Source organism: Oryctolagus cuniculus, chromosome 13, assembly GCF_051225735.1.
Source record: "Oryctolagus cuniculus isolate XC-2025 breed Fujian yellow rabbit chromosome 13, ASM5122573v1, whole genome shotgun sequence".
NCBI classification, from domain to species: domain Eukaryota; kingdom Metazoa; phylum Chordata; class Mammalia; order Lagomorpha; family Leporidae; genus Oryctolagus; species Oryctolagus cuniculus.
Genome location: NC_142879.1, coordinates 40,642,820 through 40,669,078, shown reverse-complemented (window position 1 = coordinate 40,669,078; position 26,259 = coordinate 40,642,820). Strand labels below are relative to the sequence as shown.

Genomic DNA, 26,259 nt, shown 5'->3' with positions numbered 1-26,259 from the left:
CCACCTGTCCCCTCCTTGGCCTCACATGATGAGAGCAGGGAACAGCACGTAGAATTTCAAGAGACCCATTCTCCACATAGAAAACTCCAAAAAAGATGAACATGCATGCAGAAGCTCTCTTTTCCCATTGACCTGATGGGTGTGGACATGCCATGGCTTTGTATCCCCAAAGTGTGGCCTTCTCAACACACAGAGAGGCCCCCCAGGTGTGCTGGGAGTTTGCTAACTCATCCATGAGGGGCCAGTGAAAGAAAAAGAAATGGAAGCTGAAGTCTTCGGTCCTAGAGCTAAGTCTCTCCTTTCTTAGCCTTCATAAAAACTGAGTCCAGAGGTTAGCAATCCAAAGTCTTGGGAATTCTGAGGTCCCAGGCCCTCAGCTGGTGTCCCCGCCCACAGTCTTGCGAAAGTCTCCACAAGGCAAGGGCTATGGTCCTAGTTGCCAGGACCTAGAGACAGGTTTCTCAGACTTGAAACTCTCTCCCAGATACTGCCAGCTCCCAGTTTCTCATTTCCTCATGCCAACCACGGCCTGTGCCAGGTGCATTTAATTGCACGGACAAGATGGAATTAAAAGCAGCAAGTTGCTAATTGATAGGAAGCACACCTGCAGATCTGCCCCTCCTTTCTGCCTAAAATGGAAAATATTTATGCAAAAAATATCCTCTGTGCCCAGCTTAGAAGTAGAATTTGTTTTCATTGGCTTCCTGCCCATTCAAGGTGTTGATTATTCAGCCATGCAAATAAGTACAAGCCAGCAGGCCTGGGCCTCAAAGAATTTCACTAGGACCTGAAAGAAAGCAGACAGAACATGAACAACACTGGATGAAGACACAAAGCCAAGCCTTAGGAAATGGTGGTGATACTTCAGGGGCTTGATGAGGATCTCAAATTTAGTGAAAACATCTCATGTAATAGGCTCTCCTGATTGTGAGACCCAAGAGGCATTGCTCAAGGTTTTACACGAGTTTACAGAGTTTACCAGAGTCCATCTGGATATGTGATGGAAAGTTTGAGTCAGGTTCATTTTATTTTGGATGAACATGGGCATCTATTCTTCCAGCTCTATTTGCTAGAAAGACTTTCCTTTCTCCACTGAGTTAGCTTTGGATCTCTAGTGAAAACCACTTGACCATAGGTGTGGAATGAATTTCTGAATTTTCTCATGCTCCATTGTTTTATGTACATATGCCAGTATATTGTGGTTATTGTAGCTTTATAGTAAGTCATGAAATCCTTGAGTGTGAGTTCTTCAACTTTGTGCTTCTTTATCAAAATTATTTTGGCTCTTCTAATCAAATATCAATTGATTATGAGAATTGACATCTTAACAAGATTGAGTCTTCTCATTCATGAATATGGTATGTCATAGGTTTAGTCCTTTGCTATCTTTCATTGGCATACACAAATTTTGTTAGATTTATAGATAAGTATTTTATGATTTTTGGTGTTACATATTGTAAATGATACCAGCTTTGAAAATTTGTTTGTGAGGCTGAGAGAGGGAGATAAACAGAGAGACCAAGAAAGACAGAGACACAGAGAGAGCTCCTGTTTGCTGGTTCACTCCACAAATGCCCACAATGGCTGGTGTTGGGCTGGGCCAAAGCTGGGAGCCAGGAACACAATCCAGGTCTCCCAGATGGGTGGCACGAACCATCTACTTAAGCCATCATCTATGCCTTCCAGGGTCTACATGGGTAGGAAGCTAAAGTCAGGAGCTACGGCCAGAATCCAAAGTGGGCACTTAGAAATGGGATGTGGTATCTTAGCCAGGAGACCAAACATGTAACATAATCTTACTGGGTTTCCCTTACATACAAGTTATTTTTCTCTTGTGGAATTCAAAGTTTCTTTGACTCTTCATACAATGAGGTGTTTGGGTGTGGATCTCTTTTTGTTTATACTACTCAGAGTTTGTTGAGCTTTTTTATTATTATTATTATTTGACAGAGTTATAGACAGTGAGAGAGAGACAGAGAGAAAGGTCTTCCTTCCATTGGTTCACTCCCCAAATGGCTGCTACAGCCAGTGCTGCACAGATCTGAAGCCAGGAGCCAGGTGCTTCTTCCCAGTCTCCCATGTGGGTGCAGCAGCCCAAGCGCTTGGGCCATCCTCCGCTGCACTCTTGGGCCACAGCAGAGAGCTGGACTGGAAGAGGAGCAACCAGGACTAGAACCACCACCCATATGGGATGCCAGCACTGCAGGTGGAAGATTAACCAAGTGAGCCACGGCGCCAGCCCCTGAGCTTCTTTAATGTAGTGTTTTTTCAACAAATTTGGGGAGTCTGCAGTCATTATTTCTTCCATTTTTCCCCTTCTTTCTCTCTCCTTACTTTCTGGTACTCTCATTACATGTATACAGATGCACTTAAGGATGCCCCACATTTCTCTGAGGACCTGTTCATTTCTCTTCTTTCTTCTATCTTTGGACTAAATGCTTTACCATTCTTCTGCCAGTTCAACTGCTGTTGAGTATGCAACTTCAGAATTACCCTTTGATTCTTGGCATGTACAATCTTTACCTTTAGTGATATTCTTTATTTGATTAAGCTTTATCATTAGATCTTCCTTTACTTCTTTAAGCATGGTTTCCTTTATTCCTTAGGGCACACTTATAATGGTTTCTGTGAAGCTTTACTGATTAAATCCAGTATCTGGACAGACTCACAGCTCGCTCTTTATAGGCTGACTTTCCTTATATTTTAATGTCTCGTTTTGTTGAAAACTTAGATATCATGAGATATATGCACACTCACACATCTTCAAAGTTGTTTCCTCCAGACATTTGGCTGCATCTTGCTTTTTAACTACTCTGTGTCTTCTAATTGGTAAGTATATCAGTTTTTAATGAAAAATACAGTCATAAGAATTTGCACTAGGGGTTGAAAAGCAGCAGCGAGGTCTGGTGGACCACGTTGGCCCTAAATCCAACTGTCCAGACAGGAATCAGCATCCTGTTATGGGGCTGATGTTGGCTCAGATGCACGAGGAGCTGGACACTGCAGAAATGGCAGTGGGGGACTGCTGTGGCCCCTCCCCAGCCTTGGCCACCCCCAGGGCCTATACTCTGTCGCCCTCTTGGGGCTGTCAGCCCAGTTCCCTCACATCTCCTAGCTTATGTCCCTACCGCTTGGCTTCAGGAGGCTCCAGCCTGTTACAGTAGGAACTGAGAGCCAGCCCCTCTGAGACACCTTGACTGCGTGCAGAGCTGCACTGGACTGAGACAGGGGTGGGTGTGAGGAAGAAGGTTGGGAGGGGATCAGGACATCTGTCATGAACCTGGAGTGCCTGAAGGAGCGCCACCACCTGTCTGCTTCCCTCCACACCTGGGCAAGGTCGCTCAGAGAACCCAAGACCCCTGGGGATTAAGCATGAAGACTGTGGAATCAAACGGCATGATGGAGACACGTGTTGGCAGAGACCCGCCAGCCCCAACCGCTGCCCCGCCCCTCCATCCCTTCAGGTGCCTGTAATGCGCCTGGCCGCCCAGACGGGGGCAGCTCCCGCACGTGCCCTCAGAAAGCAGGACTGAAATTGGGCTTTTCATTTATAGAGGAGGGCAGCTATCTGCAGCGAACTGTTGCACTCAGTTTGTCCATGATCTGCAGAAGGTTTTCATAACAAGTCCCCCAAACACGTACCGGCACGTTGACAACTGCAGAAATGGACCGGGCACGTTTTCCTCCCCCAAAACTGCTTTCTTCATTCCCGAGTTTGGGAAGGTCTCGGGTGGGAGGTGCAGCCAGCAGTCAGCAACAGGGGTCTTTGGTGGACTAAATGCCGCCCCCCCCCCCAATCCCAATGTCGTAGTCCTCCCATACTGTGACTATATTTGAGGGCAGGGCCAGTGAGGAAAGGATAAAAGGTAAATAAATGGGGTTCCCGAGACCGGTTCCTAACCCCATAGGGCTTGTCTCTGTATGAGTAGAGGGTGCCCATGTGGACACAGCAACCTGGCCGCTGCCTGTCGCCCACGAGCCTTAAAGAGGGCCCTGGGCTGAACCCAACCCAGCCGAATCTTGATCTTGGACTTGGCAGCTTCCAGAACTGTGAGCTTCCCCATCAGCGAAGATGCATGCTGTGGGGTGTTTCGTAGGGCAGCCAGAGCCGACTGAGACACTATCAACCAGTTATTTTCTTGTTTTATAAAATGAGCTGCAAAGCCCTCACATCTTGCGCCCACACCAAATCCGTCTCCAACATCCCCTTTCTCACTTCTCAGCTCGTGCCTGTGCACGGCACGCTAAATGCCAACGGCGGGCCACAGCTGTCACAGTTTTAAAAAGTGGAGAGAAACCAGACAGTTTCTCGGTGTTCTGAGAATGAGGAGGTTTTGCTTTTCCATGGCAGGGCACGTGAGCCAGCCTGTGAACTGGCACAGAAACAGCTCTGCACACCCTGTCCACAGGGCAAGGGAGAGAGAGACCTGGGTTGCCCCTCTCCTGAGGGCCACCGAGAGCCCAGAACCTCATGGCACGAGTGACCCGAGGCGTCTCCACGCTGGGCCCCGGAGGGCATTGATGGGAAGCTACAGGGCTGGCTGCTGCCGACAGCAACGTGATCCCAGTGAGGCCACCAGACTCCGACGTGCAGAGGCCCTGCGGCTTTCCTGGTCTCTATGTCCCTTTTATAACTTCTCCCAGTGATAAAGGGAGGATACACCCCCACCCCCAAAGAGGGGGAAACACCTCTGAATTCTGCAAACGAAGCCCTCAGTGATCAGAGTCCATGGCAAGCCCTTGATGCATGGCAGGGCTGCTGAGCCCATCGAACCCTGGGCTTGCTACTTCATGCCGAGACCCAGGACAAGGGTAAGACAGGCTCTCTCTCTGTCCTCTAGGCAATCCCCGACTGCCAGGAAGGCATAACTGCTTTTGAATCCAGGCAAATTCTTCATTCAAATCTCTGGTTCCCATTTATCACCCAGGTCAAATTGCTTTTCCTAAGCCTCCGTTTTCTCATCTGCAAGCCTTGATCATTGGTTAAGCCTCTGCCTGTGATGCTGGCATCCCATGTGGATCCGACTGCTCCACTTCCAATCCAGCTCTCTGCTGTGGCCTGGGAAAGCAGGGGAGGATGGCCCAAGACCTTGGGCTCCCGTGCCCACATGGGAGACCCAGAAGAAGCTCCTGGCCCCTGGCTTCAGCCTGGCCCAGCCCCAGCCATTGCAGCCATTTGGGGAGTGAACCAGTGGATGGAAGACCTCTCTCTCTCTCTCTCTCTCTCTCTCTCTCTGTAACTCTTTCAAAATCTTAAAACAACAACAAAAAACCTTGACCATGGGGTCAATCTTGGTAAGGAGGAAACACAGGAGGGAACGTCCCCGGGCGCTGGTCACAGAGGGACGCTCCAGAAGCAGCGGCTGGGTGGGCCAGGAGGGCTTCTTCGTTGCCGAGTCCTGAGCTGCCACTGGAAGGCCTGGTGGCCAGGGCAGACACGGCTCCTCCTGGAGGCAGATTTAAATTCTGTGCAGACGACACACTTGGCCAGTCTGCCTCCCATCGCCAGGATCCTAAGCCCCAGGGTGGAGGGCATGCCAGCTCCCGGAGAGCCTGGGCCCAAGGCTTAGGGTCAGAGAGAGGACACTGCAGCCGGCGCTGGTCTCCGGGGCCTTTATTCAGGAAGTTACGGACTTCTGCGGGGGTTTGACAGGCACCGGGCAGGGCTTGTAACAGTTCAGTTTCTCTAAAGCCCCCGGCCAGGGCCGGGGGCCCAGAGGAGGAGAGCCCCATGGCAGAGGGGGTTCCCTCCTCCAGAGAGAAGGCACAGATGGGCTGAACGCACTGCAGCGATGGGCCAGGTCTCTCACGCACACATGCACACGCTGGGCTCGACCGGACGCGCAGAAACTCAAAGCTAAATCACAGCTACATACAGAAGAGTCCATCGCGGGAGCCAGGGCGACTTCTGGGCTCTATGCACCGAGTGGGGAAGGAAGTTCAGAGAGAAGGCAAAGCTTTTCAAGGAGAAAGAGTCCAGCCTTTCAGTCTTAGTGTTTTGTGCAACTTAAAAAAAAAAAAACCAATAAAATAAATATAACTTAAAAACGTCTTACATGACACTAACGGGCCAGTCTGGGAAAAGCCGGTGAGGAGACCTTCCATGAATGCTGAGCAGTGCTTAAGGCCCAGGGACCTGCAGGGGCTGCAGCTCCCATGTACCTGCGCACATGTGTGCATAGCTAGGCCCACCTCCTGGCATCTGCACAGACAGGACCGAAGGAGCTGCTGGGGACCCCAGAGCTGGGTGGGCACGGTCTTCCAGACCACTGAACAGCGCATCTGGGAAATTCTCTAGGATCCATCACGGGCCCCACTGTCAGTGGGGCAAGATAGCTTGGGGGGCAGAGGTGTAGGAAAGAACGGGCACAGGAATTACACAATACCCCAGGCCCAGAGCAGCCCTAGAAAGATGATGCCCCTTCCCACAGTCCTCACACAGGTAACGATGCCCAAAGCAGGGCACTGCCAGCAAGAGGCTCTGTGCACCGCCTTGAACAAATGCTCATCTACACATCAGCACTTTGCTTGCCGACAGCTGGGGCCTGCCTCAAGTGCCTGGGAAGTTTTGTTCTCACAAAGAAGTGAAGCTGGTCCCCTGTGACTTCTGTCCTTATCATCAACTCAACAGTGATAATCAGATGATCAGTTCGCTTCAGCACACTTTGCACAGACAGGAGGAGGCTGACTTTGGGCCAGCCCGTGGATTCGGCTGCAGAATCCCGAGGTCCCTTCCCCGTGGGGGGACCTCGTCTAATGGGTAAGTGACCACAGCGCTGGAGCCCGGTCCACCTGCTGTCCCCAGCACGTGCTGCCATGAGGCCTCTCACGCTCAGCTGGCCAGAGTGTGGCCTTTAGCAAGTTGGCCCACACAGGAGCTCACTGCTGTTCTGAACAAGAGCCAGGAAGTTTAAGTGATTTCTTTGTTTTAAATCTGTACTTACACATCCTCATGGGTTCCACCCTCCGCCCCCACCAACTGTCACTCATCCACCCAGCATGTGAAGGGGAAACGTGTGTGTCACCCAGGAGGGTGGCAGTGGCTCCTCCAGGGCACACACCTCGGTCCCTGGCCAGCCCCTATGGGCCTGGTGTCCAGCAGGACGCCTCTGGTAGCAAAGGCGTGTGGGGCGGGGGGAACCCCCAGGGGCCTGGGGGCCACCGGGGGGGCCTAGGGGCCCAGTTCCAGCTGGCCTCTGCCTGCGGCTTTGTTCTGAGGAAGTCCTGCACGCTGTGTGTTCTTCTCCACAGTGTAGACTTATTTGCTCTGCAGTTCAAATAAGGCCTGGGGAAGGGGGGCCGCAGCCCCTTTAGGCTGTGAGGCTCACTTCAGAGGAAACGAGACATGGATGCTGGAAAGCCAGAGTCTACTTCCCGCCTGATGCTGGCCGCAACCACCAGGAGCTCTGGGCTCCAGGACAGGACCCCATGTGTGCAGGAGAGGCTGCCCAACCAGCACCAGGGAGGGAGGCAGAGACCCAAGAACGGTCTTCAAGGGGCAGGGCCTAGGTGCTGTCTACTCACTGACCTTCTGCCACCCAGCCCCCAGCAGGGCAGGAAGGCAGTGGCACAAGGACTGTGGGCTCCAGGTGAAAGAGCCCAGCTCCTGCCCCACTCCTCTGCCAGGCTGGCTTCAGCCTTCTTCTAGCCTCTGGGTCTGGCCCAAAGCTAGAGGGTTTCAATACCAGGTAGATGGGGGCTCATGCTTCAGCAGGCACCTCTGGAGTCCCTGGGATGCTCACAGTCAACATGCATTTCCCTAGTGGTTTTGTGCCCGGGTTGCCAGGAAGCCCAGAACCACGGTCAGGCCCCAGGAAAGCAGTCTTGATGCTGAGCTCTGGAAGAGAGGCTCCCACCAACTTGACAGCGGCACTAACAGCACTGGCCAGCAGGGGGCAGCAGTACCCCACAGGCAGCCCTCGTCTGCAGGGGTCTCCCTCCCAGAATCCAGCGCATTGCTCAGGGTCCCACCAGCTGCCAGCGATCCCACGACCATCCATGCCCCTGCCCGAGCTCCAAGCTCTAGAGGAAGCTGAGCCTGGGTACTTCTCTTATCAACACGGCCGTGCCACCCAAGCCTCTGTCTTCCTCTCCTGTCTCCAAAGTGTCTTATAGTGCAGCTCGGGAGGGTCAGTCCCGGGGCTCGTGCCCAGGCGGCATGGAAGAAGAGTTAGCATGGAGCAGGCAAGCAGAGTGCAAGGCAGAGGCGAAGGCCAGGGCGCGTGGGCGGGCTCAGGGCAGTGGGGCGCCCTGGGACATTTCGGTGAGGATGTCGATGAGGTTGTTGAGCCCCGACAGGTAGCCGTCCTCCCGGTTCCCCTCCTGCCAGGGCACGTCGTGCTGCAGGGTCTGGCCCTCCGGCAGGGGTGTGGTCTTCCCAAAGTCGATCATCCACACCTTGGCCTGCTCCTTCTTGTCGTGGATGAAGAGGAGGGAGCTGCCGATGACCTGGAGGGTGCAGGGGATGAGGGGCGGGCGCTGGCAGCTCAGGTCTGGAGCAGCAGAACCCCTGCAGGCACGGCTGTGCTGGGGTTCTGGGGGTGGTGGCCCCTCCGTGTGGGCAGAGCAGAGAGGAAGAGGAAGTCCCACGCTGGCCTGCTCCCTCTGCCCCACCTCTGCCCACACCCTGCTGACTGCCCCAGGGGCCGTGTGCCTGGCCAGGTGCATAGTGTGTTGGTGGGCAATGGTGTGAGTGTATGAATGTGCCTATGTCATGTGTAACCACATCAATTTTGTGTGTGTGTGTGTGTGTGTGTGATTTTTCTGTGTGAATGCAGGCATGTAATCTGTGTGTCTGTGATTCGGAGTGCGTGTGTGCACGTGAAGAGTGTCCACATGGTCCTAGGGCCCTGGCTCGCTCACATCAGGATCTTAGAACCCCTCCCGGGCAGTTCCCACCTGCTGCCTGCTGGCCCTGCAGACCAGCGTCCGCCAAGGGGGAGCAGGTGGGAAGTGCAGCTGCCCCAAGAGCAGCAGCGGAGGCCTGGAAGTCTTGCTCTGGGTCAAGCCTGAAGACCTCGAGGTGCCGATGGGGACAGCTGGCTATCGCTGCCCTGAGACCCATGAGGTGTGTGGGAGAGAGGCCCTTCCACTGCTGACCAGAAGGGACAAGCCTTGGCAGGACAATGGCCATGGGGATCTGGCAGGACTCCCCGCCCCCTCCACTGTGTGCTCTCTCTCCCAGGGTGCCCAACACAGCCCCTAGGATGGATGTGGGCCTCCACATACAGAGGGGGCCACAGCTGTCCTAGACACCCTCTCCACCCGAGAGGGCAAAGCCCAGGACCCACCTCATGGCACTTGAAGAAGGGAGAAACTTCCAAGGTGGCTCGAATGGCCTTCAGTCGGTCCCGGTAGGCAATCTGGAAATAGAAAAGTGAGTGGCATTTTAGACAACCGGGGCAGGCAGTGGATTTTAAGCCCATGTAGCTCATTAGAGGCACTGAATGTCCAAAATGAAAGCAGCCTTACACCGTGATGGCTTATCCCCCATCCCCTGATTCTCCTCTACCCAGGAGGAAACAGGCCCAGAGGAGGAGCCATAGCCGGGTCCCTGATCCCTCTCCCGCCAGCCTGTCCCATGACAGGAGGTACAGGGCCCCTCCGTGCTCCAATATGCCAGTGAGGCACACACGCATTCTGAAAGACAAGCCACTGCCTCCTTGCTTCTGAGAGAACAGAGCAGGTGGCAAAGCCAGCAAGGTCACTGCCAGTGGCCATGGGGGAAACCCGTGACACTCAGGGTTCCTCAATGCCCATGGGAACAGGAGTGGCAGCTGGCAGGGCCACTGGGCAGCTCCCTGGAGGGCTCGGTACCAGGAATAAAGCCCTAGGCTTTGCTGAGGGCTGCAATGGGCCTTCCAGATGACCAAGAACCAAAGGGCCCAGTCTTGGGAGAGCTGAGGGCTGCCCCAGCTCTGCAGCCTCCCCTGCTGGGAAGGGGGTGGGGAGAGTTCCCGGGTACAGCTGGACTGTGTGTCCCTGCAGAGAAGGCCGTCTGGGCTCACCCCTCTCTGCTCTGCAGTCCCTGGGGCCTGTTTAGAAGGTGCCTCTCACTCGGGTCTACGGCCCACATCCCTGGTATACCTGGACCTCTGACAGTCACAGCATACGCTGCACGTGGGAGCCAAGGCACGGCACATCCACGTCAGCTATCTGGGTCATCTGATGCCCACGGGTGCAGTGTCTGCCCAGGCCTGCTGGCTGCCACGGCGGGACACACGGAAGCAATCTCTCTGTCACCAACGTGTAGTCCACAGCTCCAGGCTCCAGGTCAGCTGGCCAGTTGTTACTAGGGAGGGCAGAGCCCAGCGGCAGAGACCCGGGAGTGACTCCCAGCTCCTCCTCTCCTAGCTGCATTGCCCACTTCCGCTTCCTTGTCTGTGACACGGGACTGGGAATGCTGCTCTGAATGCAGCACCACTCCCAGCAGCTGTCAGTCTCTCGGGGGATGGGAAACGAGTCCTGGAGCCATGAGGGTGACGGCTAAGGGAGCGTCTGTGAGTGCTGGCCAGGCTTCCCTTCTACTCCTGCATGGCGGGGCCACTGCATCACCTTCTGCACCTTCCACGCCGACGGCGGGCCAGGGTTTGCTGTGTGGCCACTGGGGCAGCGCCATTGTCATGGCTTGGTTGGGCTAGGGCTGGGCCAAGAGCCGGGGCAGGTGGTGTTCTCCCTGGGAAGGGGCCTTGACTCACCAGGATGTTCTGGTTTCCTTTAGTGAACTCTCTGAAGGCCTCGGTGACCTGCTCCCTCGTTTTGGTCTTCTTGAAGTCCCGGTTCACAGAGCCGTCTTCTTTCTAGGGACAGTGACACCCACCCAGGAGCACGTGAGCAGAGGACCTGGGGTGGGACCGTGCTCCACCACGAGGGGTCCTGCAGCAGCGGAGCAGCCAGAAGCCGATGTACAGGGCCAGAGGCAGATGTGACCAGCTGCACCGTGGTAAACCAGATGGCCCAACAGAGGCAGTGGGGGGTGGGCCAGGGGTGTTGTCTTGGGCCCTCATGGAGGGGCACACAGAGGTGACAGTGGCTTCCAGAGGAAAGGCCTGGAGCAGCACAGCAAGCAGAGGGCAGGGGGCAAGGGCCCAGGGGAAGGGTGGCCTTGGTCTCCCACCAAGGCGCCTGCTGCGCACGCTGCCTGCCGGTTCCACCCCCAGCAGCTGCCTGCGTTATCTGATCTGCGTGGGAGTGGCAGCGGTGTGGCTGGCTCCTCAGCACCAGCATGGTGGAGGTGCTGGCAACTCGGATGTGCCGAACAGAAGCCATAAAGTGCTTTTGTCAGTGGAAAGCCGAGACATCTCCACTTAGAAAAAAAAAATTACGCCGAGGTTGCCAAGATCTATGGTAAGAAAGAGTCTTCAATCTATGAAATCATGAAGAAGGAAAAAGAAACTCATGCTAGTTTTGCTGCCCCACGTCACACTGTAAATGTATAAATTAAACTGTATCACAGGTGTACGTGAAGACAGGACATGGAGACGTATGTTCAGTCTGTGCAGGGTCAGCACATGAGGTTCTGTGCTTCAGGGACAAAGGGTGACAAAGGAGAGGGCCCCAGGAGTCGGCACTTGCGTCGGTCCACTCTAGGCTGGGGGTTAGTGGAAGCTACGACTTCGCTGTGACTGTCTGGGATGCAGGCACAGATGGGGAACCCTGCAGTGCACGAGGGGCCGGCGCCGGGCAGGCGGGTGGGCGGGCAGCAGTCCTCAGGCCGAGCCCTCCTCCGGCCTCCCTGGGAACCACAGCAGGAGAGGGGCGGGAAATCAGGGAGACAGCGGCTTCTCCCTAGGGGAAAAGACGGGCTGCTGGCCTCTCCTGCAGCTGGACAGCGCCCAGGCACCAGGCACCCAGGCACGCGTGCTCGGGAGGGCAGGTGCAGGGAACATGAGCTCTTTCCAACAGCAGAGGAAGGAAAATGAGCAGCAAGAGGAGCAGGCCAGCCAAAGGCTGGTTTCCCAGGCAAGGACGGGGCAAACAGCATTCTCAGCCCCGGGCTTGCAAAGCCAGCCCAGCACCCCTCGGGCAGCGAGCCGCGAACAACCCTGGGGGCAGTGTTGCCAGCCGCTGCTGCTAGCTCCTGCGAGGGAAGGTGGGTCTCTGGGCTGGCTGCCCCAGGCCCCTGCAGGGACCACCACTGGCTCTGTCCCCTGCAGCTCCAACAGCAAGGGGTGTGCAGGAGCCTGGGGACAGGGAATGATATCTGAAGACTCTTAAGGGGCTGGAGAGGAAAGAGCAAGGCCGTCAAGGGACCACAGCATGGATGGCACGGTGGCCAGCGTCCCTGCTTCCCACCCTGCATCTCCTCGCTACTCCAGCTCACGGGCACAGACCCAGCCAGCCAGTTCCCCGGTGGCAGTCCCCAAGCTGGCTTCTGTCTGGCAGACATGGGCTGGGTAAGTGGAGAGTCCTCAACAGAGGGCTGAGTGCTGGGCAGGGCTGGGGGTCCCTCGTGGGGTCAGCCCACTTGGGCCTCAGTTGGAGGAATGGGCTAGTGTCTCCAAATACCTGCTTGTCCCTGAGGGCCAACTGCCTGTATCCTCTGAGGCTCTGAGAGCAGCCAGGGCCCCTGGGATAGACGTTGGTGAGGAGACACCCCCCTTCACTGGGGGCCAGCTACTGGCCTCACCTTGATGCCCTCGATCCTGAAGCCGAGGGTGGCCGTGGAGCTGATGGTCTCCCTCCACTGCATGTACCGCGGCTTGGTCACGGCGCGCTGGGCCTTCTCCTCCTCGGTCGGGGCCTCGGGGTCCACCTCGATCATCTTCTGGTACATGTCCTTCCGCAGGCTGGGCTTCTTCCGGGCTTTGGTCAGCTCCTCCTCTAGGTAGGTCCTGCGTGGGAGGTGAGGCAACATGAGGGCTGCAGGCTGGATCGGAGCACCCTCATCTCCAGATCTCCGCGGGCCTGGCCCAGCCCCAGAGGCTCCTGAGATGGGACCCTTCCTTCAGCCCCTCCCACCCCCCAGGGGCCAGCAGGAGGGGGAAGGAGGTGGCTGCTCTGGGGCTTGTCCTGCTCCTCCTGCTGTGTGTATGCTGGGCGAGTGAGTACCGGGTCAGGGGCTGCTCAGGGCCCCCACTGTGGCCCCTGGGCTGCCTGGGAGCCTCCAGAAAGCAAAGGCTTCCAAAGCCAACGCCTGTGTGGGCTGCAGAGCATCTGTCCCCCCCCCCCCCCCGGCCCTGTCCCTAGATGAATGCAGCTCTTTGCAAAGAGGGGACAGTTCCTGAGCGCAAGGCTGGGCCAGCAGCAGCCCTGAGGGCCCACAGTGCTGGCTGCAGCAGCCCACAGGCATGCTGAGGCCTGGGGTTCCTCGGCCTCTGCTCTATCCCACACACTTCCCCAGCTCACACAACCCTGTCCACACCAGGCCTCCACCTCCCTGAGCCCCCAGCCCAGCAACCTGAGTACATGCACCACAGCAAGCTGCCTCCCAGCCCTGCACACCACACGAGCAGGTGGGCCTGCTGGCTGAACTGGTGGGACCCCCTGGTGCTGGAGAAGGGAAGTGGGCAGGGTGCCCATGGCTGAACTGCTGGCCCTGGCCTGTGAGGCCACCCTCCCACCCTGACCCCCTGCCAAGCTTCCCCCAACTGCCTCCTACCACCCCCTCCAAACCCAAGGGGGATGACTCAGTCCTCCCCTCCTCTCTGCTCCCTTTCCAACGCCCCCTCTTCCCCCACAGGGGCTCAGACACTGCCCATCACCCTTTGGGAGATGGAAATCGGCCGTGTCAGCTGCAGGATGGGGAAGTTCTTCCTTGCGCCCTGCGTGGGCGCAAGCTGGCCACAAAGGCCCCACCCCCCACCTGACCCCAGCCCCTGCTCCAACACTTCTCCAAGCTGCTGGTTTGGGACCCAAAATAAGCTGAACAAAAACCCACGATGTCTTAAAAATGACAAGGTTGCAGAAAGCACTATCAATGGCTATTTGCCCTCAAAGAAGGAGGAAGAAAAGCCCCCAAATCTCTGAATATGAACTTTGGCCTGGTTGTTTAGGATCTTCTGGGAGTGGCTGAAGACTGAGGAGGAGGCATTACCTCTTAGGCACTCGTGTGCATATGCAGGAACCCAGGCACACCTACATGTTTGCACACGCACAACACACCACGGTGCAGGCAGAGCCAGGTCCTTGACAACAGGGCCGGTATGGATCGGTGTGCATGCTGGGCAGCAGGGGAAGGGCAGCCCTGCCAGGCAGGGGCTCTGCCACTGCCCCCAGGTGTGCTGCAGGGGCCTACAGGGCAGAGGGCTGGCTCACTTCTGCAAAGAGGTCTCAGGAGCTGCTCAAACAGGATGCAGACTTCAAAGTCAGATTCTTTCCCACAAGGGCTTTTCTCCAAGAACAGCTCAATGTGGGCATGCTCACTCACTCCAAGAGGAAGGAGGCCAAAGAAGAGATGCCCTGAGGGGTCACCAGCTGGATGGTGGGGTCTATTGACCAGGGGCATGTGAGCCCAGAGCTTCCCCAGGCTGCCCCGTCCCATACAGAGGGCCAGAGACCTGGCTGGCCCAACTCCCCTGTGGGGGGCACTGTGCTGTGTCAGAGGAGGTGACAAGACCAGGTCAGGAAGTGCTCCTCTCTGGGAGGCCACAAGCCTGGGGGGCGGGGAGCCAGCAGGTGGCAGACCAAAGTCACCCAGAGCTTGCAGAGGGGAGCAGTGCTGGAGATGGGCGCCTCTACCCCCAGCCTCAGGCTGGGATGTGAGGAAGACACTGCTGGCGTTCGGCATCAAGTCACAAACCTAAGAACACCCGGCAGAGCAGTACAAGCCCACGTCCTGTGTCACTGGGGCCCCAAAGTCCCTCCTTTAAGACACTACCATCTGTGCCTTGGGACTCAGGGTTGGCGGTGGCCCTGGGCTCCAGCCTCCTCCCTCTGGCAAGGATGGGCTACACTCTGGGGGTGACCATGGACTGCTGGCCTGGGGAGAAGCTCGGAGAGTGCTGGACCACTGTATTTGGCCAAAGGCCTCAGTTGGCAGCCCAGGCCCAGCACAGCAGCGAGACCTGCTCTGTGGGAGTGCGGGCTGTGGGCAGGTTGGGTGCACATCTGCACTGCACCTCTGCCTGGCTGGTGGCCCTGGAGATTCACTGAGCCTCTCAGGATCAGGATCCTCCTGCTTGCAACAGGAATGTGACCCGTCTCCCACTTCTGGGGGAACGCAGCAGGATAAGGCAACGGAGGCATGGCACCTGGCGTGGAGCTGTAGCACCACGGTCCCTAGGATCCAGGTGCAGGGCAGGTGGGACCAGGTGGACCCTGGCTCTGGGGAGACTTCCCTCTTGCCTTCCACCTGTACCCCTCTCTCCTCTACTCCCTCAGCTGCCGGCTGCCAGCCAGGACTGGGCTAAATGTGTCTCACCCTCGCACTCTGGGTGCAACGGGAGAGAAGCTGTCCAACCTGGCTGGGAGGCAGCCCCAGGGTGGGGACCAAGCTCCCGTCCACGGCAGCCTCTTGGGGAGCAGGCAGGTACATGGGCAGCCTGGCCCTGGGCTTGGTGCGAAGTAGTGCATCCTAGGGGCTGCAGACTTCTGGGAGCAACGGGCCACACACTCGTTACTCACTGGGGCATCCAAGTGAACACCGAGTGAAATCTTCTCTGCTTGTTGGAGCTGAAACTTGAACCTCCCTCTACCGCTATCCAGGTTGGGAGGAAGGGCTGGGCTCCTGTTGAGGGGGCTCACCCCGGTGTGCAGGGGAGGGTCTTCCGGGGGGCAGAAATAAGGCTCTGCATAAGAGCGGTGGCCACATGGTGGCTAAAGGGACTGGGGACAGGCCTGAGGGAGCAGTGGTCCAGACGTGCCCAGCCCTCACTGACAGGTCTGGCACGCGACAGAGCTCCCGTGATGGGTGAGGAAGGAAGGGGCAAACAGGCTGATGGGGCCACTTTGCTGCTGGCCTCTTTCTCTGTCTCTCTCAACACACTCCACTCCCTCTCTCCTGTTCTCTTCACATAAGAAATAAGCTGATTAAACCATGGAAAACAGATGGAGTCTTCTGTTCTGAGCTCTGCTTCCCAGAGCTTGGCTCCCACGCCAGCCATGCGGGCCGCACGGAGAACCTGCAGCCCCAGCCGGGCTGTCAGCGGGGAGCACAGCACCTGCACTGCACTGGGGCCACGGCGGCAGAGGTGTCACCAACCCTCTCTGCAGGGGAGAAGGCGCCACGTGAGTGGCTCTTGGGATGGAGCGGCCACGCAGGGCCTGAGAAGGGACGAGAAAATGCTGTGGCCAAGATGGGGGCCCAGGCAGAGCCGGGCTGGGCCTCAGTGCCCCTCTGTTGTCTGCCCACCTCCTGCTCGCTCTTCCTTTCTCCTCTTCCTGCCTCTCCTGCTTTTCTCTCAGGCCAGATGCCAGGCCCTAAAGCTGCAAACTGGGGGATGGGAGCCAGTTCTGCACACAAGCCCACTTGCTACTCCCAGTTCTGGGTCCCTGGAGTGCCCTCCCATGCCCTGCCAACCAGGCTGCCCCACCCCCAGGCCCACCCGTGATGGGCAACAGCCAGTGTGCATCGCTGGCGTCGCTTGTGCTCCTGGGCCCTCTCTCCTCGACTGTACTCTCGCAGCAGGAACAAGTCTGTCCGTTCCACGAGGCAGCTCTCTCCACTCTCACTGGCGCTGTGACACTGACGAGGCCTCTGTGCCTCTCCAACCCCTGCAGCTCACCAGCAGAAAGTCACCATCTTGCTACCTCTTGACCCAGTATTCGCCCTGTGCAATCCCAGCCTCCAGTGGGGCCCCCTGCCCTGGCTGCATTTGCTACTGGCCCCTACTCACCTCAGGGCAACAGAGAAGGCAGGGGCTGTCGCAAGCAAGGCCAGGGTCCCTATACCCCCTGTACATAACAGGAGATGCCTGGGGAGAGAGGCGGGTTCTGGCTTGTCACACAGACCCCGAAGCCTCCCGGAAGCTGCACGTGGCCTGGCTGTCAGCCGTATGGTGCCGGGGTGAGGTGGGAGGGGCACGGCTCACCTGATGCCCATCTTGCAGTCCATCACACATGGGGAGTCAAAGTCGGCCAGCAGGTCGTCCATCTGGTTGTAGCGCTCCCCGTCCTTGACCACGTCCCCATGGTAGGCAGGTACAAAGGGCCGCAGCACGTCGGTCATCAGCCGGTCCAGGCAGCGCTGCTCCGACTCACAGTGCTTCTTCAGGATCCTGCCATTGGCGGCCGCCTTGAAGCTTCCTGCAGAGCGAGAGGGAGGAGGCCCTGGGTCCCAGCTGTGTTCGGCAGGCAGAGGCGCCATGCTCTCTGGTCCACCTGACAGCCCCCTCAGCCCAAGTGCCTGGGCCTCCCTGTGGATGCTGCCGCTCTGGCTAAGTCTGGGGCCAGGTACGCCCCAGGCCCTGCTGTGGACTGAGCAGTTTAAGCAGAGTGGGTTCAAGTCCCTGCCCCTCCCAGCACTGCCCCACTCACTGCCTACTGGGCTGGTTCCTGACTTTCTTGAGCCCAGGGCCCTCATCTAAAGATGGAGGACACAGGTTGCGGCTGCAGGGCTTCCAGGGACAGGCGGCAGAGCAGAGCACAGTGCGGGGACCTATTCCTGCCTCTGTGTCCCCAGGGCCAACCCCACCCCATCATCATCAACCTGCTTCCTTGAGTCTCCAGTGTCAGTGCCGCAGCCCTGATAGGACAGGACAGGGGACATGGAGCAGACTAAGAAAGGGGGCTCCAAGGCTCAGCCTGTCCGGGGAGTGCTCCTTCCAGGCCATACCCTCACATGGCCACCCCTGGGCCTGGGCCAAAAGGGCAGGGGACAGAAAAGACATCAGACCCTGTGCTGGCCTGAAGCGAACTCGCAGGCCAATGACGTCATGAAGGCCAAGTCCATGGTCAGTCACTGAAATGTCTCAGAGGACAAGGCCTGCCCAAGGGGCCTATAAGCAGACTAGATGAGACTGGGGTTTTGGCTCCAGATGCCCCTCCTCCTCTGTCACTGATGGCTGGACTGGAGATGCCCTGGAGCCATAGCCACCGTCCAACCAGCATCCAAATGGTGTCTCCTCTCACGGTTCCTGGGGGGGTGAGTGGCCATGGCAATGCAGGCATACAGTAAGCGCCCAATAAAGTGGTTAGCTTTGTCCCTTTCTGTCCAGGGTAGAACGGTGGGCACCTCTGCAGAGCGGTAGCATCTATTTCATTGAGTTCAACTGGAGGCGAGACTGAGAGCGGGAGAAAGGGTCTGGAAGAGGCAGAGACGGGGACAGAGGTGGGGGTTGCACCGGCAGGGGGCACAGGTCTGAGAGAGCAGCTGCAACCTTCATCTTCTGGAGCGTCCGGGACCAGGCCCTCCCCTGCTGCTGGCCTGGGCAGGCCCAGGAGCACCTTCACCCTGGGCGAAAGCTGGGAGGCCGCGTCTACCTGCGTGTCCCGCCAGCTGGATCCAGGGGTACTTCTTCTTGAAGGACATGACGAAGGGAGACCAGTGCACCATGTTTTTGATTTTCCTCCATGATTTGCTCTAGAAAACAAGCAGACAAAGAGCTCTGCGTTAGACCGCCCTCCTCCACGTTCTGCTTAGGACAGCGTCCAGGCGAGGGAACTCACTGCCCCGTGGCCTGTTCCCTTGTCTGTCTGGCGAGGGGCACGTGGCCAGCCCACCAGGCTCTTGGGACTAGTGGGTACTCCTGGACTTGGCAGAGCGACTTGCCTGTTTGGAAGACCAATGGCCCTCCCACAATGACTGCAGCCACCAGCCGCAATGGGTCACCACGTGACCGGTTTGCAGAGGCAACAAGGGCACCTCTGCCAGTGCGTGGCAGGGAGTTCCCTGTGACAGCAGCTCCTCCCACGGCTCAATGCACACTGGTGAGAGGGGCCACAGCTCTCCTGTTCACTGCGCTTTTCCTTCTCTAGAGCTTGTCACATAAAAGCAGCCAGGCCCACCAGTGCATGGGGGGGCGGGGGGGCGGGGAGGAAGAGCAGAGAGGGAACACGGAGTTTCTGGGAATCTTGTTTTACTTCTACAGCAAGTGTGTTAAGCAGGCATTAGGGGCCGGCGCCGCGGCTCACTAGGCTAATCCTCCGCCTAGCGGCGCCGGCACACCGGGTTCTAGTCCTGGTTGGGGCGCCGGATTCTGTCCCGGTTGCCCCTCTTCCAGGCCAGCCCTCTGCTGTGGCCCGGGAGTGCGGTGGAGGATGGCCCAGGTGCTTGGGCCCTGCACCCCATGGGAGGCCAGGAAAAGCACCTGGCTCCTGGCTCCTGCCATCGGATCAGCGCAGTGCGCCGGCCGCAGCGCGCCGGCCGCGGCGGCCATTGGAGGGTGAACCAACGGCAAAGGAAGACCTTTCTCTCTGTCTCTCTCTCTCACTGTCCACTCTGCCTGTCAAAAAATAAAAATAAAAAAAACGAAAAAAAAAAAAAAAAAGCAGGCATTAGTACTTCCATGTGGTAGCACCTGCACCTCCGAGAATTAAATGACAAGGCTGGGATCGGAACTCTCAGGTCTCCAACCAACTTCAAAAGAATCCTGTTGGGATTCTGTTGGGAAATAACATCTTGATGTTTATGAAGTGGCTGTAGAGATGAAGACCAGTGTCTCCCAAAGCACTTGTCCCTGAGGGCACAGTGAGGACCTGGGCTGATGGCAGGTGGAGTTCTGACTAGCAAAGCCACGGTGCACTGAGCTGGGACGAAGGGAAAGGAATTCTGCAGCATGGGGACGCTGGGCGGGGGAGGTCATGGACACCCCAAAGCCACGGCTCCCTACTCCCGGCTCCAAAGCACCCAGCTGGTGCCCTGGGGGGACGGTGAGGGCTGCTGGATCTCAAGGGGAAATCAGGCTCCTGTGTTTCTTTCCTCCCTGGGCTGAGACTTAAGGAGAGGAACTCCTCCCTCCGGAACCTGGGCATTTTGATCTCCACCCCAGAGGCCCTCAGCCTCCCGCCAAGAGCACCCCTGTTCTGAGGGGTGGGCGGAGGTGACCCAGGGCCCGCCCTTAGCAACTAGTGTGTTTTCCTGCATCTTTCCGACAGAGACTGCCAAAGAAGGTTGAGGAGGCCCAGTTTCTTATCTAAACGCCCAGAAGGCTGCCCGAACAATGGCGGTGGACAATGCGTGTGGGCAACAATGGGAACACCTAGTTCCACGAGGGACCATGCAGCAGCGTGCCCAGCTCCTGGGGAAGCCATTAAGGTGCGTCCAGAAGTGCGTACAGCCGGTCATCACCTGCTGGCCACACTCCTACAACGGAGGCAGTGCACAGGAGACGAGGGTCTGGGGTGAGAGTGGGGAGGCGGGAGAGGGAGGCAAGGCACTCTCGGTCCAGCTCTGTCTCCCTGGCAAGGACACCCCAACCCATGGCTCATCGACTGCTTTCAAAAAGAATCTTCTCCCTTTAGCCAGAACGATTTCTCTAAGAAAACGCTACCCGGCCGTGAACTTTAATAGGCATGGGCTGCAGAGATGAAGGCCCAGTGCCCTGCTTCACGTCTTCCTCGTCTGTCTGGTGAAGGGTTCCTGAGGCTGATGGGACCCTCTAGGACACAGGAAAATGACCTGCCCACCCCAAGAGCATTGAGATGGTTAGAGAGGGCCACCGTCACCAGCCACTGTGGGGCACTGCACATCTTATTAGCAGGAGCGGTGGCAAACGAGCACCCATGGAGGAAGGTCCCAAGGCCCTGGAGGTGCCACACAAGGCAGGTGAACCTGGAAGGAAGGTGCCTGTGGAGGCTGCACCCACCCGAGGCAGAGAAAGTGTTACCCAGCAGGTGAGGGGTTGGGGCAACAGAGCCCCAGGGACCTAGACTATGTATGCCAGGCCTGCTGGGATGGGGGCTGCATACAGCTTGAGGGGAGGGGAGTCGGCCAGGCCAGCTGTGGGTGCTGGGACTCCGGAGGGCCTGGCCCAGGGGAGCAGTCATGCTGGGTTGGCCCGGGAGCCAGTGCCCGACCCTCTTTGGGGTCCCCGATTTTCTCAATGGACAGTGTAGAAATAGTACGTAGCAGTGTCCTTCTTTCAGGGGACAAAGCTGTCTGGTTGCGGCAGAGGTGTGTGCAGGAGTCCAGGCCTCTGTGTTCCGAGGGGGCACAGGTGCCTCTCCAGGTAGCCCGAGGACAGTGAGTCAGGGCCAAGGGGAGCTGTTGCCGTAGCTAACAGTTTCAGGCTAGTCAGACCCGCTGGCCTAACAGGGCTTCTGAATCCCCGAGAGCTGTTCTTCTGGGCCTCTCTTCCAGGTTAAAGACCAAAGGGTCAGAAAGGGATCCCAGGGGACGCTGGAGCGGCCAACGCCGCTGCGATCTGAGGGAACGGGCATCTGGCCCAGGGACTTGCCTCTCCACACTTCCTCAGTAGAAAGCATTTCTTCACCAAGAGGACGGGCCACCGGGGCCCTGCACACGAGCGAGCTGCCATCCCAGGGCTGCCTAGCCCGGAGGAGGGCTGTGGAATATTCCACTTGAGAGGAAAGCCATGGCACTGGGACTTCACCCTGCTGGCAGCGGCATACGGGGGTTTTCCCCATGGTTTTTAAATAGCAGCACCCGGGCAGTGCCCACACGGCTGCCAAAGCTTAAACAGAAAAAGTACTTTCCAGGCCCCGGCTGCGGAGAGGAGGCTGCAGTGGCCGACCCACCTTCCGCCCCAGCTCACAGGAGCAGAGAAAAATTCCAGGGTGGGAAGAGATGGCAGAGATCTGTCCCTTATGATGACGCCCGAGACCACCCCGGCCTCGGGAGCCAAACCTGCTCCAGGCAGAGGCAGCTTTCCAGGCTGTGGGTCAAGACAGGTCAGGCCAACAGCCTCCCTCTGAGCGCTTCCCTGGAGGAAGTCACCATGCTGAGACTTGGACCTGAGGCCTCCTCCCCCAGCTGACAGGTGACAAGGCAGCAAGGCAAGAAGAGAGCTCTCCCCAATCCCCAGGGAGCTGCCCAGCCGCCACCTCGCTCACTTCTCAGAAACCACACCACAGGCCTGGGTCTCCAGCCTCTCAGCCAGAGCTTTGGGAACACAAAGGCGGCCTTCAAATGCCTTGAAGGTAACGTGGCAAAGGCCCTACGGTCCCCTGGCTGGAGGCAGAGCTGGCCACCTGCGGACTCACGGGCCCTGTTCCTTCGTCACCTCCCAGTCATCAGGGGTGTGTGGACACCCTCTGTGGCTCCTTCCCAGAGTGCTCCCAAGCTCCACGTGGGTGGCAGGTTCCTGCTGGCCATCCGGGCCATGGGGTCCTTCTCTGTGAACCTGAGGCTGGCTGACCTTGGCCAGCTCCACTGCCGCACGCTGCTTGCTCACACGCAGACCTGGGGCCAGCCTACTGGGAGGATACAACCAGGGGGCCTTCCTAGGTCTGTTGAGGACCATGGTGTACTGCTTGTGTTATCTCAGTGGGAGACAGAAGGGTTCACTCCCACAGCCCTGCAAACACATGCACCAGCCCCCGCCGCCCCCAGCCCTGGCCAGCACTGTCACTGTGACCCTTGGCTGAGCTCCCAGTCTATGACAGGGGCAGGGGCTGGCGCGCGGTGGCCCTGTTCTGACCACCACAACAAACTGAAGATTTGAGGACTTTCTCCATTTTGCAAATGAAGAATCCCAGGCTCGGCGAGTTATCTCCCCCAGTCATTGCTTCCTATGCCCCAGCTCACACTGGGAACCTCAAACAAATTCACCATCTTCCGTGTCTGTTGATAGCAAGGGTCCTCTCCATGCATGCAAGGGAGACAGAAGACTGGTCAAGGACAAGAAGGATTAGCCCAACGCACTTCCCACTGGGGAGCTGGGATGCTGGCTGCCCAAACTCCAGATCTGTCCAATCTCGGGGCTGCTCAGGCACTGCTCTGGGGTAGCGGCCAGGCACCACGAGGTCCAGGCTCCCCTTGTGTCAGCTCAGTGCAGCCGGTCAGTGCTTCTGGCCCTATGGCTGGAATTCCTCACTTGAGTTGTTCTCAGGAGCACCACAGCAGAAGGGAAAGCACCAGGCAGCTGGGGCCGCCGAGCAAAGGGTGGGCTGGAGACACCCGGCTTTCACTTTGACTCTGTGCCGGTGGCTAAGACAGGACGAGGCAGGTAACCCCTTAGGTTTGCGGGCTTGCTGACCACTCCCTTCATTACTGCTCTCCTCGTTAAACAAGCCCTGGTGTTGGCTTTGCATGGTCTTCCACCTGTAGGAAGGCAGTGCCTTCTGGTGCACCTGTTACCCCTGCCCGTGGCAGCTGTGACCTTGCTCTGCAAAGTCCAGCTTAGCAGCCGAAAGTGGAGCCTGATTCCCTCTGATAAATCTGGAAGGAAAGGATTAGAAAACTTCCAGACAGCGAGGCCTGGAGACGCTGGTGTGGCCAAGGCTTCCCTGGAGAGTTTCCTTCTCTTGCACCTGACGTGAAGGAGTGAAAATATTTGGAGAATGTAGAAAGAGATTCGTAGTGGGAATAAAAAAATCTGCCACCAAGCAACCACGGAGCCTCTTCATGCTTGAGGTGACTGCACAGCTCTCCTGCTTGCCCAGGAAGCCACGCACTGCTGGGAGGTAGCAGGTGACACAGGACCTGCAGGCCTGTGTCCTGACTCTCACTGCACTCAGGACAGGGGTGGGGGAGGGGCTCAAGGTTCAGGGGCCTGCGGCTCTCCCGGGGGGCTCAGAGGCCAGGCAGGAGAGGCACGGGTGGTGACCAGTCCTTGGCGCTTTCCTCATTCACCCTCTGCATGGCAGTGCCCCGGGAGTCTGTTTTCTTCCCAGCCTCCTCTGCCTGACAGACCAACGCTGGCTCTGCACTGTGGGGTGGGCGGGCAGAAAGGCCTCCCTGCACTGTGAGGGCTGCAGCATGCGTAGCATCCCTGGGCACCCCCATCCATGCAGGGAGCTGGCTGCCTCTCACTAGCCCCCCACTCTTTCAGGACAGTGAGGTTTGGTAGGCAACTGCTAGCACACCACCCTCCTCTGGGCCACACCCTGACACTAGCAAGAGTGCCCTGCCAGCTCTCAGAGATGTCTCAGAATGGCTGCAGGTGCACAGGCCTTAGGTAATTCCCCCACATATATTTATATTTATATTTATGTATTTATATTTATAGCTAATTCCCCTACCTATATTTATAAATATAGATTTATTTATTTAGTTGAAAAGCAAAGAGCTACACAGAGCGACAGCGAGCAAGCGAGAGATCAATCTTCCGTCCCCTGGTTCACTCCCCAAATGGCTGCACTGCCTGGGGCTGGGCCAGGACAAAGCCAAGAGCTTCATCTGGGTCTCTTATGTGGTTTCAGGGGTCCAAGCACTTGAGCCATCGTCCACTGTTTTCCCAGGCCATTAGCAGAGAGCTGGACATGAAGTGGAACAGCCAGGATAGAACAAGCACCCCTATGGGATGCCAGCACTGCAAGCTTAACCCACCGCCACACTGCCAGACCCTCCCCTTGCATATTTTTAAGCATGCAGCTCAGAGCTCTCTCTCAGGGAACCTTCCCTGGGCCTAGCATTGTCTCCAAGGCGTCCTGGGCACAGATCCCTCCCAGATCTGCCCTGGGTTTGCCGGTTTCTGGGTGAAGAGAAGGACCTGTCCTGCCAGGCACTGAGCACACCCTCTGTGAGGGCCTGCACCTGCCCCTGGGAAGCTGGTCAGAGGCTCTGCTCCATCACTCCAGGGGCCCCAAATTCCTCCCCCATCACCCACAGCCATGCCTGGACTGTTTGAGAGAAGCACCTCTGGAAGACAGCTACTCGCTGCCCCAAGTTCATACCAAGACAGCCTGCCCTTCCTCCAGCTGCCCTGGTCACCACCTTCGCGAGGCCCTTGGCTGTTTGGCCACCCTGCAAACATGGGCTGAAATGACCTCTCCCACTCAGGGGCAGAATGCCTGGACCCTTTGCCTCTGAGTTGGAAGGCAGGCCACGGTGCTAGACTCTGTTTCTAGAACAAATGGAGTACCATTCAGGTTCTGGAGTTCGAATCAATCCTCACTCTACTCTACCACCTCCTGGCTGCCAGGCAGGCCTAAGGTCCTCATCTGTACACTGGGGCTGCTACCAGCGCACAGGCCCTGCCTGCCACGCAGCGGCCATGAGAACCTGATGAGGTATAAACTGCCTACTGCCGTGGACGGGCAAACCTTACATGTTCACTGATTTTGTTTTGTTTTGTTTTGAATGAAATAACTTTTCCCTCCAAGGCACAGCAGACTGCCAAGAATCCAGCCGGGCACTTCCAAGGGGCCAGACTGTCCCCGAGTGGCGATCGGGTGAGCTAAGCTTGGTGGCTAATTGCTCACCAAGCTTCCTTTGACACCCAGGCAGCTCTGGGAACTCCCAGGGCAGCTCCTGAGCTCTGCGATCTAGGACTTGGGGAGAGGCAGGGCCGCACAGAGTCAGGTGTTTCAACATCAGTTTTGGCTTCTGAGGGTCAAGAAAGCTGCAAAAAGGAGAAAGGAATGTTTGTTTCCCAAGCATTCTATGTCACACGTGTGGAGCTGTGCTGGGCACCCCAGGACATGCAGGGTATTTCTGGGGGCAATCAGGGAGACTGCTCGACAAAACTGACTTTACACAGGGGATTTACACCCTTTCTAACCCTCTTCCCATCTGACTTGCTCTTCCATTTTGCCGCTTTTCCTCCAATACTTGAAAGTTTGATCATTTGGGTAACTCTTGATTTTACATGATGGTGAAGACTCCCCATTTACTTACACACACACATACACACACACAGATATGAAATCTCTGAAAATATCAGAGAAGGGATATGAACCCTGGAACTTATGACATTCCATAAACAGTATTTCCAGGCTAACTCCCTGCTGTACAGTATATGCATGCCTGATGTGTGTGTGTGTGTGTGTGTGTGTATGTATGCAAAGAAATCACATGTTAAATGGCTGCCAAGTTGCTAGGTGCTATTACTATGTCATATAATCCTCACCCACAGCACTGACACAGCACCACTCTGCAAATGATAAAACACATTCAGAGGTGTTAAGGAACCTGCCCAAGGACACAGAGCTTCCAGGCTTCCGCCATTTAACTCCAAGGACAACAGGCTAACTGGGCCCCTGTCATGCCTGCAGGCCCTGGGACCATCTGCCTGTGGCCCCATTACCGGACAACCTCACGCAGCACCCTGTGAGGGGAGCGCCTCTCAGATGGCGCCGGCCGGGAGAAAGGCCGCACTCCCCGGGACATCCCCACCGACCCGCACTCGGGGCAGGCACACTCAACAAAGCCGGCGACAGCGCCCCTGCCCAGCGAGGGTTCGTTCTGTGTCAGAGCCTTTGTTCCGCTCTTGGAAAAGTCTGAGCAAAAAGTCACTTAGTTTTCCATGTTTGGGAAAA

General features: G+C 57.3%; 1 protein-coding gene across 3 annotated transcripts in view; it reads right to left on the bottom strand.

Moving 5' to 3' along the window:
- Positions 1-5,599: 5,599 nt before the first annotated feature.
- Positions 5,600-26,259, bottom strand: part of LOC100350928 (inositol-trisphosphate 3-kinase B) — a 100,199-nt gene continuing 79,539 nt past the window's right edge. For all 3 annotated transcript variants that reach the window (XM_008268340.5, XM_089311476.1, XM_070055425.2), the window contains 6 exons: positions 18,361-18,460; positions 16,971-17,184; positions 12,629-12,833; positions 10,698-10,799; positions 9,291-9,362; positions 5,600-8,448 (listed from right to left, as the gene is read on the bottom strand). In XM_008268340.5, the coding sequence (XP_008266562.5) occupies positions 8,233-8,448; positions 9,291-9,362; positions 10,698-10,799; positions 12,629-12,833; positions 16,971-17,184; positions 18,361-18,460 (909 nt within the window). In that variant the 3' untranslated portion in view covers positions 5,600-8,232. The remainder of the gene's footprint in view (positions 8,449-9,290; positions 9,363-10,697; positions 10,800-12,628; positions 12,834-16,970; positions 17,185-18,360; positions 18,461-26,259) is intronic.